General features: G+C 28.7%; 4 protein-coding genes and 2 long non-coding RNA genes across 39 annotated transcripts in view; 4 read left to right on the top strand and 2 right to left on the bottom strand.

The window, feature by feature from the left end:
• Nucleotides 1-6,168, bottom strand: part of LOC109611387 — a 36,539-nt gene extending 30,371 nt beyond the window's left edge. Inside the window, exons 1-2 of the long non-coding RNA XR_003407142.1 lie at nucleotides 5,895-6,168; nucleotides 5,641-5,666 (exon numbers count right to left, since the gene is read on the bottom strand). This is a non-coding gene — a long non-coding RNA (uncharacterized LOC109611387). The remainder of the gene's footprint in view (nucleotides 1-5,640; nucleotides 5,667-5,894) is intronic.
• LOC105286029 (mannosyl-oligosaccharide alpha-1,2-mannosidase IA) overlaps nucleotides 1-15,917 on the top strand; it is a 738,960-nt gene that overhangs the window by 411,464 nt on the left and 311,579 nt on the right. The gene's annotated exons all lie outside the window — the stretch shown is intronic.
• Nucleotides 426-4,266, top strand: LOC113561426. 3 transcript variants are annotated; one of them, XM_026973004.1, is made up of 9 exons: nucleotides 426-1,388; nucleotides 1,497-1,616; nucleotides 1,717-1,834; nucleotides 1,949-2,195; nucleotides 2,266-2,379; nucleotides 2,527-2,617; nucleotides 3,081-3,226; nucleotides 3,481-3,610; nucleotides 3,731-4,266. In XM_026973004.1, the coding sequence occupies exons 1-9, from the start codon at nucleotides 1,245-1,247 to the stop codon at nucleotides 3,782-3,784; spliced, it is 1,164 nt and encodes a 387-aa protein (XP_026828805.1). In that variant the 5' UTR covers nucleotides 426-1,244; the 3' UTR covers nucleotides 3,785-4,266. The 3 variants fall into 3 exon arrangements, with proteins under 3 accessions (XP_026828805.1, XP_026828804.1, XP_026828803.1); XM_026973003.1 differs by having other exon boundaries at nucleotides 1,934-2,195; XM_026973002.1 differs by having other exon boundaries at nucleotides 1,922-2,195.
• LOC113562725 lies at nucleotides 6,392-9,295 on the top strand. 2 transcript variants are annotated; one of them, XM_026973007.1, is made up of 9 exons: nucleotides 6,393-6,581; nucleotides 6,700-6,819; nucleotides 6,914-7,034; nucleotides 7,118-7,379; nucleotides 7,452-7,568; nucleotides 7,736-7,826; nucleotides 8,263-8,408; nucleotides 8,719-8,848; nucleotides 8,964-9,295. In XM_026973007.1, exons 1-9 carry the CDS (start codon nucleotides 6,438-6,440, stop codon nucleotides 9,015-9,017), a joined length of 1,185 nt encoding a protein of 394 aa, XP_026828808.1. In that variant the 5' UTR covers nucleotides 6,393-6,437; the 3' UTR covers nucleotides 9,018-9,295. The 2 variants fall into 2 exon arrangements, with proteins under 2 accessions (XP_026828809.1, XP_026828808.1); XM_026973008.1 differs by lacking the exon at nucleotides 7,452-7,568 and having other exon boundaries at nucleotides 6,392-6,581.
• LOC105285752 lies at nucleotides 10,179-14,804 on the top strand. 3 transcript variants are annotated; one of them, XM_020033753.2, is made up of 9 exons: nucleotides 10,179-11,676; nucleotides 11,780-11,899; nucleotides 11,991-12,108; nucleotides 12,198-12,345; nucleotides 12,533-12,649; nucleotides 12,775-12,865; nucleotides 13,687-13,832; nucleotides 14,173-14,302; nucleotides 14,457-14,804. In XM_020033753.2, the coding sequence occupies exons 1-9, from the start codon at nucleotides 11,533-11,535 to the stop codon at nucleotides 14,514-14,516; spliced, it is 1,074 nt and encodes a 357-aa protein (XP_019889312.1). In that variant the 5' UTR covers nucleotides 10,179-11,532; the 3' UTR covers nucleotides 14,517-14,804. The 3 variants fall into 3 exon arrangements, with proteins under 3 accessions (XP_019889312.1, XP_026828806.1, XP_019889310.1); XM_026973005.1 differs by lacking the exon at nucleotides 12,775-12,865 and adding an exon at nucleotides 12,908-12,947 and having other exon boundaries at nucleotides 12,198-12,459; XM_020033751.2 differs by having other exon boundaries at nucleotides 12,198-12,459.
• Nucleotides 11,794-15,917, bottom strand: part of LOC105285750 — a 249,063-nt gene continuing 244,939 nt past the window's right edge. For 24 of the 27 annotated variants that reach the window (XR_003407117.1, XR_003407127.1, XR_003407112.1 and 21 more), the window contains 3 exons: nucleotides 14,445-14,581; nucleotides 14,049-14,237; nucleotides 13,432-13,969 (listed from right to left, as the gene is read on the bottom strand). This is a non-coding gene — a long non-coding RNA (uncharacterized LOC105285750). Of the gene's footprint in view, nucleotides 12,297-12,415; nucleotides 13,970-14,048; nucleotides 14,238-14,444; nucleotides 14,582-15,917 lie in introns of those variants that run through there. The other 3 variants (XR_003407110.1, XR_003407119.1, XR_003407111.1) reach the window with 3 other exon arrangements.

Below are 15,917 nucleotides of genomic sequence, written 5' to 3'. Positions count from 1 at the left end.
GTCTACAACTTCGGCGGTATATATGGTATCTATACAACAAGTATAGATATATTACGTCAACAGATTCAAACAGATGCTATGTATTCTCTTACGTCGAAAAATATTCTTCAACCTCTTAAAGTGGACTGATGTTTCAGCCAAAGACAGTAGTTAAGTGCACTTGCGCTTCGACAAATTAAAATTTGAACTTTGTGTATTTTCCTTATTACGTTCTACAATATACTTATTTATCAAACTGTCTTTAATATAACATGTAATGATATTCCTATATTTGATGTATGTACAGTACTATCTGTTTTTCACCCAATAATAGAAATTTATTAAATAATGGAAATTACTAAATTACATTTATCCTTACATTGTCTTAATAACAGTGTATAAATATACAAGAGATTTTACAGAAATGAAGATATTCAATGTACACATCGGAAGATCAGTCATAACGATAAGATAATATTTAAATATAATGTTTTTAAAAGTAATTCGTCGAATCCAAGTTACTGATGTGACTTTAAATAAACATCAGCATGTCTATAATAAATGATTAGACTTATGATTTAATTAACATAAATATTCCAAAACAACAAATGAAGATATGTTAAAGTGCATTATGTTTATCATGCATTTATTATTAAGGTATTTTATTTCTACATTTATATTAAAATTATAATAATTTTTAATATTTCCTAAATACGAAACATTTTCTGAATTCGAAAGTATCTCTTTGATGTTCCGATGTAATTACCTGGGCATTTATGTCTCAATATCGTTAATATGTATTAGAAGAATAAACTAGATACCTCATGTAAATGACAAGCAGATAAATGAAAAAAGATGTAAGTAAATAACGAGAGAAATATCCAAGATATGCACGTGCACCAGTCGCATTGTTTCACATCGAAGCGTACACTTCGGTGGCTCAAGAGCGACTGACGCGTCAAAGTGTATAGCTGTCTATTGCGCTTGCGCTCACATACCTAGAGAGTGAAATATATCTATATATTTTCTTAATTTTGCTCAGCAATTTACTTATATCGTAAAATGTTCTTCTTATAATACACATTATTTGGTATATTTAGAGTATCTGTTCTTTACCATAAGAAAAATTGTGAAAAATTACTAAACCTTTCCTCTAATTTTGTCTTAACAACAACGCATAGATATTATAGTAGAAATTTGATAAAGAAGAAGATAGTGTCCTTATCGAAAGATCAGTTGTTTCATTGCTGCTCCAACTACGCCAAATGGTATTTGCAGGCAAACGTTGTTTTAAGCTTCATCGAATTATGCTTCTGGCTTTGGGATTATGGCCATATCAGGAATCATTTATCTGGCGAATACAATCAGTTTTCTTCTTTGGCACATACTGCTGCTTTATATTTTTTCAAGTATTTTCACGACCTGCTCCTTATCCAAATGACATGTTTATAATTATGCTTTATATCGGTAAATATTTTAATGTCATTGTTAGAATTCTATTTTTGTACTGTTCGTAGTTTACGCCATTTTTAACGACAACTTGTAACATGGAGTGTATTATGAAAAGATTTTCTTATATTTGTATTACTTTCGCTTATGTTATGAATTACTACGCACTTTACTTCAATTCTAAAGTTGTGAGTATCATTTGAGATTTGTTTTCTTTGTGCGTTATATAAAAATTTTTAAATGTTCTGCTTCTCATGTACTACAGATTGTGACAATGTTTAAATACAGGTTAAGCAAGTGTTAGAACATATGCAGTTCGACTGGAAAATGTTTGAAAAGAGTGACGCAATGAAAATATTTGAAGAATATCTCTCTGAATCTTATATTCTCGCATTATCTCTGTGCAGTAAGTGAATCAAGAATGAAGTCATAATGTTTTAGCATGTCATTTTTTTCACTGCCTCTTAAGTTTGTTGTATGTGTATTTTTCTAGTTGGTGTTTTAGGTGTTATTGTTCTAGGTGCATTTGGATTCATAATTATTGAATGTAGATCTATCATTCTTGATGTTATCGCACCAATGAATGAATCTCGACCACGTAAACTTGAACTAGATCTTGAACTTTTCGTGAACGAAGAACAATATTTCCTTTTGTATTTTTTACAGGAGATAATAGGAATGGGGATCGGTATTTGGTCGATAATTACGACTGGAACATTCCTAATTACAATAGCGAAACATTCATGTGCATCATATAAAATTGTTAGGTTAACAGGCGCACTATTTTTTTTAATAATTGAGTTTAACAACTATTGATATTATCTAAATTGTTTTCAGTTATTTAATGCGAAATACGGTCATCTATACGTTACAACTTCCTGTTGTCCAAAGAATACAATTTATGCATCGGAATATTTGTCTTTCAGTTTACATTCATAGAAGAACAATGGAGTTAGTTTTCAAATATGTTAATATGTTTTCTATTGATTATATTAATCGTTAATATTCACCAAGCGTGAATAATTACATCGAAATATTAATAGGTTTGAGAAATAAGTAAGTGTAACTTTACTAAATAGACATTTCTTGGGGTTGAAGGTTCTGCAAAGGCTTGTTACTTTCGTTTGATATGTGGTATTTTCCATTACTTTTGACTTGTGCATTGTCCTTAAGTTGCCAACTATTTCGCGTAAGTACTATTTATTAATATGATATTTCACATTTGTTGTAACTTGCTTCGGATTAATATGGGTAATTGTCAAAACGTTTACATAAGAATCTGATTTGTACAAGAATATAATTCTATTGATACGTAGCGTAAGTAAAATTGAATCAAACAATCCCGTGTTGTACCTTTAATGCTTCATGATCATATTAATTATCATTATGGATATCCTTGCTCCTTTTACTAAAATTTCATGTAAAAATTGTTATTATTGAAAATTGTAAATTTCGCATTGATTCGTGGCACTGTATTCTTTATATTTTCAGGCTCTTGTATAAAGTACGCTTCTGATATTTTATATAATTATTATACAATTATATACAATAGTTATTATTATATTATATGTATATGTATAATTATAGTATTTAAATAACATATAATATTAATTTATGCAATATTTAATTACATACAATATTAATTTTTGTAGCTATATAATGCTATAATACAGTTCAATGACTTGTATGATATTTTAGTGACTTGTGCGACTGTGTTTTGTTATTTCGTATATATGATTGCGGGAAATTTTCTTGGACAAACTTATACTGAACACAGTTTTACAATATTAGTAGCTATGTAAGTAACAACATATAAAGAACTGTACATCTTGTTTCTGATACTTTTTGCATTACTGATTTGTGCAACTATAAATAATAATATATGATATTTGTTATTAATTGCATAATTATGTAATCAAATATATTTTTTGTCACATGTATCTGTGCGCATAACTTGTGATTATATTCTTTCATTTAACGTCTTCTATGCATAGCTTTTAAAATATGATCTCTTTAGTATAAATATTAATGCATTGGTTGTTTAAATTTTAGGTATGATTCTCTTTGGTATGTAGCGCCAGTACCGATTCAAAAATTGTTCTTAATTATGCAAAAATCTATAAAGAGTCATAAACTAGTATTGGGTGGTCTTTTTACTGTGTCTATAGAAGGATTTTCTACGGTAATAATTTTTACGTATATCTTAACATAAGTATTAGCTTGATTGGATATTAAACAGTTGAAAACACTTGCCGATGAATTTAATAAGTACTATTCATATGAAAGAGAACTCTTGTTTTAGCTTGTGACTACGGCTGTGTCATATTTTACAGTCATTCACGCTGTACGTTCATGATTATGTATTATAACGACGAAATAGGCAAGAAGATTTAGTTATTCAGAGCAACGCTTACATGCGTAAAAGTAGTTATTCTTACATAGATAAGTAATGAAAGTTATTAAGAATGATGCTACGTTATATGATGTACATCATAAATATGTGTAATTGGCACACATCGACTATTTTGAAGAAGACATTATTTCTTTAAATTTGTTAGTATAGATTTTATATTAATTTATTTACCTGTTTTTTTGGCGGGGGGGAGAGAGGGTAATATTGGTTGCTAATTAATATATTATACTTTATAAGTATTCATTATTAAGTTTGATTATTCTATCTTGAGATTGATTATGTGCGATATGATATTAATATATTTTATTAATTGCTGTACTTAATATGACAATTAACCATGTAATTCGTTATAACATATAACATGTTATATATTGTTTTCCAAAAATAAATTTCCAGTGCACGCATGCCAGACACGCAAATCGTAATTAATGAGTCTTTTATTGTTACGAATATCGCAAAACAGTGTAAGACTTTTCACTTAGGCTCAATCCAATCTCAATCACCAGTGTGAAGTTGACACCTCAGTTTTTACCACCGCAACTTTTTATGCAAGTTTTATTTGCATCCACAATAGTTCTATAGTTCCTGATAGATTATAGCAATAGTTCCGTCGACTTAATAAACAAAACCGCACTTTGAAAATATGAGATGCCAACTTTCCGTAGCACCGCAAACTAAAAACAAAAGCAATTCAACTGCGTAATTCTATAGTTTTAGAAGAGTACTACAGTTCCTGATAGCTTTTAGCAATAGTTCTGGTCTGTAAACATTTTTAAACAAGTTTTTAATCTCAGAGCTGGCACCACATCCAAGAGTGAACTATCAGGTGCTGGCAATTCGGTATCCGAAACACGCGCAGATTTACAAATCTTAATCAACTAATGACTCTTTTATCATTACGAAAATCGCAAAAGAGTATGAGACTTTTTGACTTGGGTTAACCAACTCTATCTCCTTACGAGCATTAGCTAGGTCATTATCGGATACCTTTTAGGCACTACTTTATGTTATATTACTTAATTATGCCAAAGAAAAATATATTTCAATAGCTAATACTTATATATTCAAGTTCAATAATTGACAAATTAAAAAACTAAATTTGCACTTTAAGTTTGCAAAAAGGATCAGACTGCAGTATATTATACGCGCATATAATATAAGATGATAAAATACATTTCAACATAAAATAATATCTACGTAAATTACTACATAACATAATCTATTTCAATAACGGGTATATTATAAAACAAAATATAATAATTAATTAATACATGATCTTGTAACTCACGAAACTCAATATACACTTTATATTACCAAATATAGTATAACATCATATGAATATAATATAGTATAACATAAAGATGTTATACTATATTTGGTAATATAAAGTGTATATTGAGTTTCGTGAGTTACAAGATCGTGTATTAATTAATTATTATATTTTGTTTTATAATACATATAGATAGATAAATATAAATATAGATTATGTTATGTAGTAATTTACGTAGATATTATTTTATGTTGAAATGTATTTTATCATCTTATATTATATGCGCGTATAATATACTGCAGTCTGATCCTTTTTGCAAACTTAAAGTGCAGATTTAGTTTTTTAATTTGTCAATTATTATTGAACTTGAATATATAAGTATTAGCTATTGAAATATATTTTTCTTTGGCATAATTAAGTAATAAGATATCACAGGGCGAAAATTAGAAGTTTCTAGAATATATAAAACACAATTAAATATATATAATATTTGTAAAAAATACTTGCACGTTTAACCCAAATTACTCACGTAATGATAAGTAAACCTCAGCATGTCTGTAATAAATAATTAGTCTTATGATATAATTAGCATTAAAATCCAGAAGCAATAAATAAATATTAAAGCGCCTTATGTCTATCATGCATTTATATATATATATATATATATATATTAAATTATAAATTAATTTTATTCATATATGTAAAATAAAAAATTATATTTTTTAACAATTCCTTAACTGAAAATAAATGTGAATCTACTCTTGAAAATTAATTTGTATCTACCCCTTCTTGATGTTCCGATATAATTAACCAGATGTTAACATGTATTATAAGAGAAAACTGAATATTTCATTTAAGCGACAAATAGATAAATAAAAGATGAATAAGTGACAAGAGAAACAACGAAGATATGCATAAGTCGCATTGCTTTACATCGAAGTGTACACTTCGGTGGCTCAAGATCGACTGATGCGTCCAGCAAGTATAGTTGCTAGTGCGCCTGCGCTCACATAAAGGGTAAAATATATCTATATTCTCTTTATTACGCTCGTTTATTACGGTTATAAGCAATTTACTTATTTCATGAAATGTTCCTTCTATAATGCACTTCGATACTTTCGCATTGTTAGGTGTGTTTTATAGTAGTACATATTTATTACTATTTAATAAAAGAAAATTATAGCACATTACCAGATGTTCATTTTTATCTCGTCTTAACAACAGGGCATAGATAGTAAAAAATAGATAAAAAGGAAGACATTCAGTCATTTGTCGGCAGATCAGTCAAACGTTTCATTAACAAAATTACTCCATTTGTTACGCGAAATGGTATTTGCTGGCGAACGCTGTTTTAAGCTTCATCGAATCATGTTTATGGCTATGGGATTATGGCCGTATCAAAATTTATTTATCCGGCGAATACAATCAGTTTTTTATTTTGGTATATACTGCGGTAATACATTCTTTCAGGTATTTCCGTGACGTATTTTTTATGCGCATTATATTTTGATACATATATATGCCATATATCGTTGAATATCTTATTATTATTATCAGAATGTTACTTCCGTTATTATATTTTTCATAGATCGCACCGTTTTTGACAACGACATGTGACATGGATTGTACCCTTAAAAGAGTTTCTTATATTTCTATTTGTCTTGTTTATCTTCTGCATTACAGTTGTTTCTATTTCAATTCTGAAGCTGTGAGTATTAGTTGTGATCTTTTTTTGTGTGCTGTGAAATTTTTAAAAGCTTTCATTACGGAGTGCTTTACATTGTGGCAATGTTTAAGAACAGATAAAGCAAATACTCGAACATATGCAGCTCGACTGGAAAATGTTTAAAAGCTGTGATGCAGCAATGAAAATATTAGAAGAATATCTTTACGAATCTTATCTTTTCGCAATATTTGTGCACTGTAAGTTAAGAAAAAAAAACTTTCACCTTTTCAACTTGTTAATTAAATTGCATATTAATTTCAATTTAAATGTTTCTTTTTAGTTCTTATTATTGTGGTTACATTTGTACTTGGGACTTTTGAAAGTAGAACTTTTATTCTTGACATTATCTTTCCGAGAAATGTATCTCGACAACGTAAACTTGAAGTGGATCTTGAATTTTTCATCGATAAAGAACAATATTTCATTTTGTATTTAATTCACGAGGTAGCAGCAGTGTCAATCGGTAGTTGGGCGGTAATGACATTGGGAACACTCCTGGGTACAGTAGGGAAACACTGTTGTGCTGCATATAAAATTGCTAGGTTAACCCGCACATTATTCTTATTAACAATGACGTTTATCTTCAACTATTAAGTTCGTATAAATTCTTTCAGTTGTTTAATACAAACGACGGTGACCGCCCATACACTGCAATTTCCTGTTGCTCAAAAGATGCACTTTATGCATCGGAACATTTGTCTTTCAGTTTACATTCATAGAAGAACTGTGGAGTTAGTTTTCATATAAATTAATTTTTTATTTATTTATTTATTTTATTGATCGCGTTAGACATTAATATTTATCTTTGTGTGAATAATTGTTTCCAAAAATTTATAGCTTTGATAATAGGATCGAATTAGGAGTAACATTACTAAATAGACGTTTTTTATCGTTGAAGGTTCTGCAAAAACTTGTTACTTTCGTTTGATTTATGGTATTCCCTGTTACTTTTAATTTGCGTACTGTCTTTAAGTTGCCTTATGTTTCGCGTAAGTAACAATTATTAATATGATTCTCTGTTTATTTTATATTTGTTAATCTGCTTTGAGTTACATTTACTCAGAATCTTAAGAATATTTATATAAGAATATAACTTATATATTATTATATGTAATATAATATGTACGCACGTAGTAGGAAAATTGAATCATGCATTCATTATAATTTATATATTCTTTTCATTTTTCGAGATTATATTACTGATAGTTATTAATTTCGACAGACTTATTTGTACAATATTATTTAATGCAAAGTTTACGCAAATAATAATTCAAAAATTGCTCTTTCGTACATGACACTTATACTAAAGTTTTTATTTTTTTTACATTTCTTACGTATATTGTATGTCATACATCTAATAATAATAATAATAATATTTTTAGATGAAATATAATTACATTACATATAATATAAATTTTCTTATAGCTGTGTAATGCTTTAATGCTGTTCAACGATTTCTATGATATTTTAGTATCCGCTATCGTACTGTATACTTATATAATATATATGTTTGTTGGAAATTTTCTTGTACAATCTTATACGGATCACAGTATAGAACTAGTAGAATCTACGTAAGTTATTTCTAAATAATCGCGGGCATGATCCATTGTATAAGACAATCTCCCCTGTCCTTTTTACACAAATACTTATTTGCACAAACATAAATAATAATATATAATATTTATTACTGATTGCATAATTATATGTAATGAAATATACTATTCTGATTACATGTGTCATTTGTGCGTGTATTTGTGACGTAAGCTGTGACTTTCTTTCTCTTTCACTATGTATCTTTTTAGATAAACATCTTATATGCATGTCTTTTAAAATTTGATCTGCCTTAAAAATATTAATACATACATTGGTTTTTATTATTAGGTATAATACTCTTTGGTATGTAGCGCCACTACCGATTAAAAAATTGTTCTTAATTATGCAAAAATCTATAAAGAGCCATAAACTAGTAATAGGTGGACTTTTTGTACCGTCTATGGAAGGTTTCACTACGGTAATAAACGTTATTTCCGCAATAATATAAGTACTAATTGTAATTAACATATTTAGCAGTTGAAAATACCTCCTGGTGAATGTTTAATGATTACGACGAAGAATCTTTATTTCAGCTCGTAACTACGGCAATATCATACTTTTCTGTAATGTATGCAATGCATTCGTAATGAAGAAAATGTAGTTATTGAATATTTGATTGCAAGAAAATAATTGTTTTTATTAAGGAAAGTGATAAGCGCTCTTTAGGAACATAGCTATATGTATTATACGATACACATCACACACAATATGTATATTTATATGTATATGCATACATCGATCCTTTTAGACCATATTATTTCACTATATTTAATAATATGAATTGTGTATTTTAAGTTTCGTGAGTTATGAAACCATATGTTAGTTATAATATTCCGCTTTATAATATACTGATTACTGAAACAGATTATTTTATGTTTCAATTAATTAATTAGTATAGGATATTGACATATTTTTTCTAATTACATTTATAATAATCGGAATCATGTAACTTAGTTATACAGGGTGTTTCTTATCTCGCGCCCACTAAGTACATAGTGTTACTCCTTATGGAAAGTTAAGTCGAAAAGTCCTGAATTACTTTTTTCTGCGATGCTTGATGAAAAAGTTATTGTTAAATAAATTCCAGCGAATCAGCACCGTCCTTTAGAAGTATACACGCTGTGAGTCACACAGACTGTCTTAGCAACAAGAACGCAGCGGCATTACACGCGCGTGACGGCGATGGAATATTTATGCACCTACCAGGCGCGCGACTCACAGATGTATATTGTACTTTTAAAGGATGGTGTTGATTTGCTAGAATTTATTTAACAATAACTCTTTCATTAAGCATCGTAGAAAAAAAATAGTTCAGAATTTTTCGACTCAACTTCCCATAAGGAATAACACTATATACTTTATGGGCGCGAGATAAGAAACACCCTGTATATAATTATGATATAATAATACAATATAACAATAATTATAATATGTAATATTATAATAAACGATGATATATGGCTCTAATATATAATATATAAGTGTATTATATTATACATGATAATATTTATCATATCATTCACGTTAAAGCACAAAAGAAAACAATAAAAAACAAGAGATCAGTAATATGTGATATATTTTACATATATTGTAGATTACATTAATATTATTCTAACAAAATTTCTAAACTTACTATAATTAAATATTAATTATTTGCTGCTTTCAACATTTATTAATTTCAAATAAGCATGGTATTTCATACATTTATCAATAATATTGTATCTAAAAAAAGGATTATGTAAAACAAGTAATTAATATATTATATTACGTGAAAAGAGTATATATAGATATTAAAATTTTAGTCTAAACATATTTTTTAATGCATCATGTGACAATGTCATATGTGCTATGCTGTAGCCGGATGTTTTCTCGTGTCAAACCTAAGTTACAAATTTAATTTTTATAATTTAATTTTATATTTATTTATTTAATTTTTATTTCTCAATTATAATTATATATTATTGGATTAACAAATTCATGCCGATTCTCTTAACAAAAAATTCAAACACAAAATTTCGCATTAAGAATTAATGCAAAGTTTCGCGTTACCAGAAAGTTCATGCGGATTTTTTGGCAAAGTTCAGACGCAAAACTTTATATTAATTCTTACTGTTTTGCATTTACATTTTGCCGACGGAGTTGGACTTTCACTCCAATATAGGTATCAATTATTAAAATATTTTTTTCTTCGACGTAATTAATTGATACGGATATTGTAATGTCAAAGTTATAAGTGTTAACGTAATGTGGCACCAAGTTAAATAAAATATTTTCAAAAGAAATTTATCCAATCCAAGTTAGTGATGTGATATTAAATAAACATTAGCATGTTTGTAATAAATTATTATAATAAATTTATAATAAATGATTATACCGTTAATTTAATTAGCATAAAAATTCAAAAGCAACAAATGAAGATATGTTAAAGTGCAGTATGTTTATTATTATATGAAATTATAAGTTTACTTTATTTATGTATTTAAATTAAAGATTATAATAATTTGTAATATTTTCTTAAATATTGAAAATATTTGAAAGTACCTCTTTGCTGCTCCAATATAATTAACTGAGCGTGTATGTCTCAATATCATTAATATGATTAGAAGAATAAACTGAATACCTCATTTAAACAATAAGCAGATGAATGAAAAATAAGTACATGACAAGAGATACAGCCAGGTATGCACGTGCACATGCCATATTGGTTCACATCGAAGTATACACCTCGGTGGCACAAGATCGACTGACGCGTCGAAGGGTATAGCTATCTACTGCGCTTGCGCTCATATAAACTAAAGGGTGAAATATATTTATACATTTTTGCTTTATTACGCTCAGCAATTTACTTAACTCGTGAAATGGTGCTTTTATACTTTATGTCGATATTTCTGCATTATTTGATACATTTAGAGTAGCATCTGCTTTTCACGTATAATAAAACCACATTACATTTGAGAAATTACTAAACATTCACTCTTATGTAGTTTTAACAACAGCGTGTCCGATAGTAGAAATTTGATAGGAAAAAAGACACAGTCAGAAGTTTCATCAGAAGGTCAGTCGATCGTTTCATTGACAAAGCTGCTCCATTTGTCTCTCTAAATGCTATTTGCTGGCGAACGTTATTTAAAGCTACATCGAATTATATTCATTGCTTTGGGATTATGGCCGTATCAGAAATCATTCATCTGGCGAATACAAGCAGTTTTCTTCTTTAGTGCATACTGCTCCACCTTCTTTTCTCAGGTACTCCCACGACTTACTTCTTGTACGTCTTGTACGTATTTAAGTTTTTTTCGTACAATGAAATTGACATTGATTATTAATTTCGCTATTGTACTTTTCATAGTCGTTGACGTTTGTAACGATGGCATGTAACATGGATTGCACTCTAAAAAGATTATCTTTTTTTTTTGTTTATTTTATACAAATCCTGAGTTACTATTCTTTTTATTTCAACTCTGAAATTGTGAGTAATATTTGCAATTTCCGTACATTATATGAAATTTCCAAAGATTTAATTACGGTGTGCTTCAAATTGTGACAATGTTTAAGAACAGATAAAGAAAGCTTTAAAACATATGCAGTTTGATTGGAAATTGTTTGAAAACAGTGAAGCAATGAATATATTTGAAGAATATCTCTTTGAAGCTTATATTTACATATTTTCAGCAATTAGTAAGTGGATCAAAAATGAAATCACGATTTCTTTATAGTTTTATTACATTTGTTATATATTTTAACTCTAATTCGGATGTTTCCTCCAGTTTTCGTTGGTTTGGCTTCAATCGTATTTCTAACTTTTGAATGTAGAGCTGTGATTCTTGATATTATCGCACCAATGAATGAATGCCGACCACGTAAAACTGAAATAGATTTGGAACTTTTCGTCAATGAAGAACAATATTTTCATTTGTATGTAATACAAGAGACATTAGGGAGCTTTATCGCTAATTTGTCGATAATTGCAATCGGAATGTTTTTCGCTATAGTAGCAAAACACTTATGTGCAACATATAAAATTGCTAGGTTAATAGGCGCTAGACTGTTTTCATTAATAATAGAATTTATCAACTATTGACTTTACTCAATTTGTTTTCAGTTGTTTAATCCGAAATGCAGTAACCATCCGTACGCTACAACTTCCTGTTGCTCAAAGAATGCTATTTATGCATCGAAGCATTTGTCTTTCAGTTCACATTCATAGAAGAAGCATGCAGTTAGTTTATATAAAATATATTTACTATTATATCTTCATATTTACATTTGTTTAATTAATTTTTGTGTGTAAATATAGATTTAATAGTGATTAAAGTTACAAATAGATGTTTTCTGTCTTTGAAGATTCACCAATAACTTGATAATATCGTTCAATGTGTGGTATTTCCCATTACTTTTATTTTGCGTACTGTCTTTAAGTTGCATTATGTTTCGCGTAAGTAGTAATTATTAATATAATAGAATCCTGTATATACAGGGTGCCTCGCAGCATAAGACGAAAAACCTTTCGCCCACAGGTAGGTAACCACGTAAAATTTCGAGTTATCAATAAGAGAAGATGAGCTAATCAGTACGAGCGTAGCTTCACTGATGTGAGTGGAGAGGGCGAGGCCAGAAAGCGTGCGACGATTCGCGAGACCATCCCACTCCATCCCCACCGCATGTTACAAAGCACGCTTTCTGGCACCGCTGCCTCATTGCGTCACTCGCTGCACGAGCCGCGCTAACGCGCGTACTGATTCGCTAAGCTTCTTTTATTAATAACTCGAAATTTTACGTGGGTATTTGCAAAATACTATAACACTTTTTAATTCAATTTTAACGAGATCTACCTATGAGCGAAGGGTTTTTCGCCTTGTGTGAAACACCCTGTATATCTGCTTTGCGCATTGGAATTACTTAGAATCTCGAGAATTCTTTTATACATAAGAATATAAGTGTATAAATCTTGTGTAAACAAAATTGTATCAAAAAATGCAATGTATCTTTGTATCTTTAATATTTTTCGGTGATGTTAATTATTGTTAGTGATATCGACCTGTTCATTTTCTTAAATAGTATTTAAAGCAAAACTTATTACCGAGAATTGTACATTTTCTCACAAATCCATGGCACTGGAATTATTTTTTTATTTTTTAAGGCTTCTGTAAAGTATGTGCGCTTCTGATCTTATATATTATTAGTTGCATTATATACAATATTACTTTATACTATATGTAATCACATATAACATAGCATATAATGTATTTTTTGTAGCTATATAATGCTATAATACTGTTCAATGACTTCTTTGAGATTTTCCTGTCCTGCCTGATGTTCTTTAGCTGTATCGCATATATGTTCGTGGCAAATTTTCTTGGGCAATCTTATATCGAACACAGTGCAGAAGTATTAGAATCTATGTAAGTATTATGATAATATATAAATACTTGCTTGTGTTTTACAATGTAACTTTGTATCAGTCATTTCATTTCTTTATTACCTTATCGTTCATTTAGTTCGTTTACTTCGTTCCTTTACTTTATACTAATACTTATTTCTGCAAATATATATAATAATATATAATATTTGTTATTCATTGCATATTTACGTAATAAAATATAATGTATTGTCATCACATGTATCATCACGTGTATGTGGCATAAGCTGCGGTTATATTTTCTCAGTTAATGTCTTATACACACGTCTCTTAAAATTTGACCTTTAGTAGAAACATTAATGTTTTGTCTATTTAAATTTTAGATATGATACTCTTTGGTATGTAGCGCCATTACCAGTCCAAAAATTGTTCTTAATTATGCAAAAATCTGTAAAGAGTCACAAATTAATAATGGGTTCTCTTTTTGTACTATCTATAGAAGGATTCTCTACGGTAACAAATATAGGTTATAGGTGTATAATGTATATAGATTACTAGAAATAATATAATGATAGTTTAAATAATATATTTAAAATGTATTTGGCAGCTATAATTCTTGCTGATGAACGTTTAACTTTAGTTATGAAATCCGTACCAATTCTTCTAGCTTATAACTTCGGCTGTGTCATATTTTACTGTCATGCATGCCATGCGGTCACGAGTATAAAATGACGACAAAGTAGCAAAGAAGATTTGTGGAGAGCAACGCTTATTTATTCAAAATAATTATTCCTGCAAAGACAAGTGATGAGAGCTCTCGAAGAATTTAACTATATGTATTATACAGTGTACGTCACAAATATGTGTAATTGGCACATATCAAATATTTTGAATACATTATCTCATTATATTTGGTAGCATAAATTTTGAACATGCTATATGGAAAATATTATTTGCTAATTATTATATTGTATTTATAAAGCACTCATTATTAAATATATTTGGTAGCATAAATTTTGTATTAATGCTTTATGGAAAAATAGTATTTGCTAATTATTATGTTATAGTTATAAAGCACTCATTATTAAATTTGATTATTCTGTATTGGAATTGATTGTGTGATAAGATATCAATATATTTTTTAAATGCTGTAATTAATATAACAAGCAGAACCACGTAATTTGTTATGATATACAATATGTTATATATTGTTTCCCAAAAACATATTTATAGCATACCGCCTACGAGCTTGGCGTAGGAGACGCGCTCAGAGTTTTGTATATCATAATTAATTAATGACTCTGTTATTATTGCGAAGATCGCAAAATGGTACAGGATTTTTCGGTTCGTCTCAGCCCATTCTCCGTACGAGTGTTGAGTAGATCATTACTGAACACTTTTTATATCGAGCCTCTTTGGCACAACAATTTTACAATATAGTTGATAATATAAATTGAATATTACGTTTCGTGCGTTATAAATATATATTTGTTTTGTGGAAAATGATTAGCCAATTTGCACTTCAAAGTGTAGCTATATTCTTAACTGGTAACTGAATGATACAAATATAGCATGAACTCAAGTACACACACGTATATGCAAAAAACACATTGTCGTGTGCAGTACATCGTCTTTATCGAAAGGAGAAGAAGGACGGAAGGAATCATATTATCATAATTAGCATATTCTATTTTAATTAACATAGTCCTTTTTGGAGCAATCGATATAGAGAGAGCCAAAATTGAATTTTCAATAATATTAATTGTATTATTCCACTTTATAATATACCCTTTATTGAAACAGACTTTTTTATGTTGTACTTAATTGCGACAGAATATTGATACATACTTTTCTAATTGTATTTGCATTAATACGATATAATACGAATTCAATAACTTATTATAATGTGCAATATATTACAATAAACTGTAATGTGTGCCCACAATATAAGTAACTCTATTGATGATAATATTTATGATATAAATCAGCATAGAACACAAAAACAACTAAAGTGAAAAAAGTAATACTTTATATATTTTATATGTACCGTACATTACAAATACTATTCTAAAAAATAAAATAATTTTTAAATTTTTTCTATACATCAATATTAATTGCTTTTGAGATG

Source organism: Ooceraea biroi, chromosome 10 (genome assembly GCF_003672135.1).
Source record: "Ooceraea biroi isolate clonal line C1 chromosome 10, Obir_v5.4, whole genome shotgun sequence".
Lineage (NCBI taxonomy): Eukaryota > Metazoa > Arthropoda > Insecta > Hymenoptera > Formicidae > Ooceraea > Ooceraea biroi.
Note: the sequence above shows the minus strand (reverse complement) of the source record. Positions and strands in the feature narration are given on the sequence as shown.

Coding starts and splice junctions, on each gene's coding strand:
- LOC113561426 (XM_026973002.1), top strand. CDS start 1,245: ATGGTATTTGCAGGCAAACGTTGTTTTAAGCTTCATCGAATTATGCTT. Junction 2,196..2,265: donor GCATCATATAAAATTGTTAG/GTTAACAGGCGC, acceptor AATTGTTTTCAG/TTATTTAATGCGAAATACGG. Junction 3,611..3,730: donor CTATAGAAGGATTTTCTACG/GTAATAATTTTT, acceptor CTCTTGTTTTAG/CTTGTGACTACGGCTGTGTC.
- LOC113562725 (XM_026973007.1), top strand. CDS start 6,438: ATGGTATTTGCTGGCGAACGCTGTTTTAAGCTTCATCGAATCATGTTT. Junction 7,569..7,735: donor ATTCATAGAAGAACTGTGGA/GTTAGTTTTCAT, acceptor TTATCGTTGAAG/GTTCTGCAAAAACTTGTTAC. Junction 7,827..8,262: donor TAAGTTGCCTTATGTTTCGC/GTAAGTAACAAT, acceptor ATTTTCTTATAG/CTGTGTAATGCTTTAATGCT.
- LOC105285752 (XM_020033751.2), top strand. CDS start 11,533: ATGCTATTTGCTGGCGAACGTTATTTAAAGCTACATCGAATTATATTC. Junction 11,900..11,990: donor TTTATTTCAACTCTGAAATT/GTGAGTAATATT, acceptor GTTTAAGAACAG/ATAAAGAAAGCTTTAAAACA. Junction 12,866..13,686: donor TAAGTTGCATTATGTTTCGC/GTAAGTAGTAAT, acceptor TATTTTTTGTAG/CTATATAATGCTATAATACT.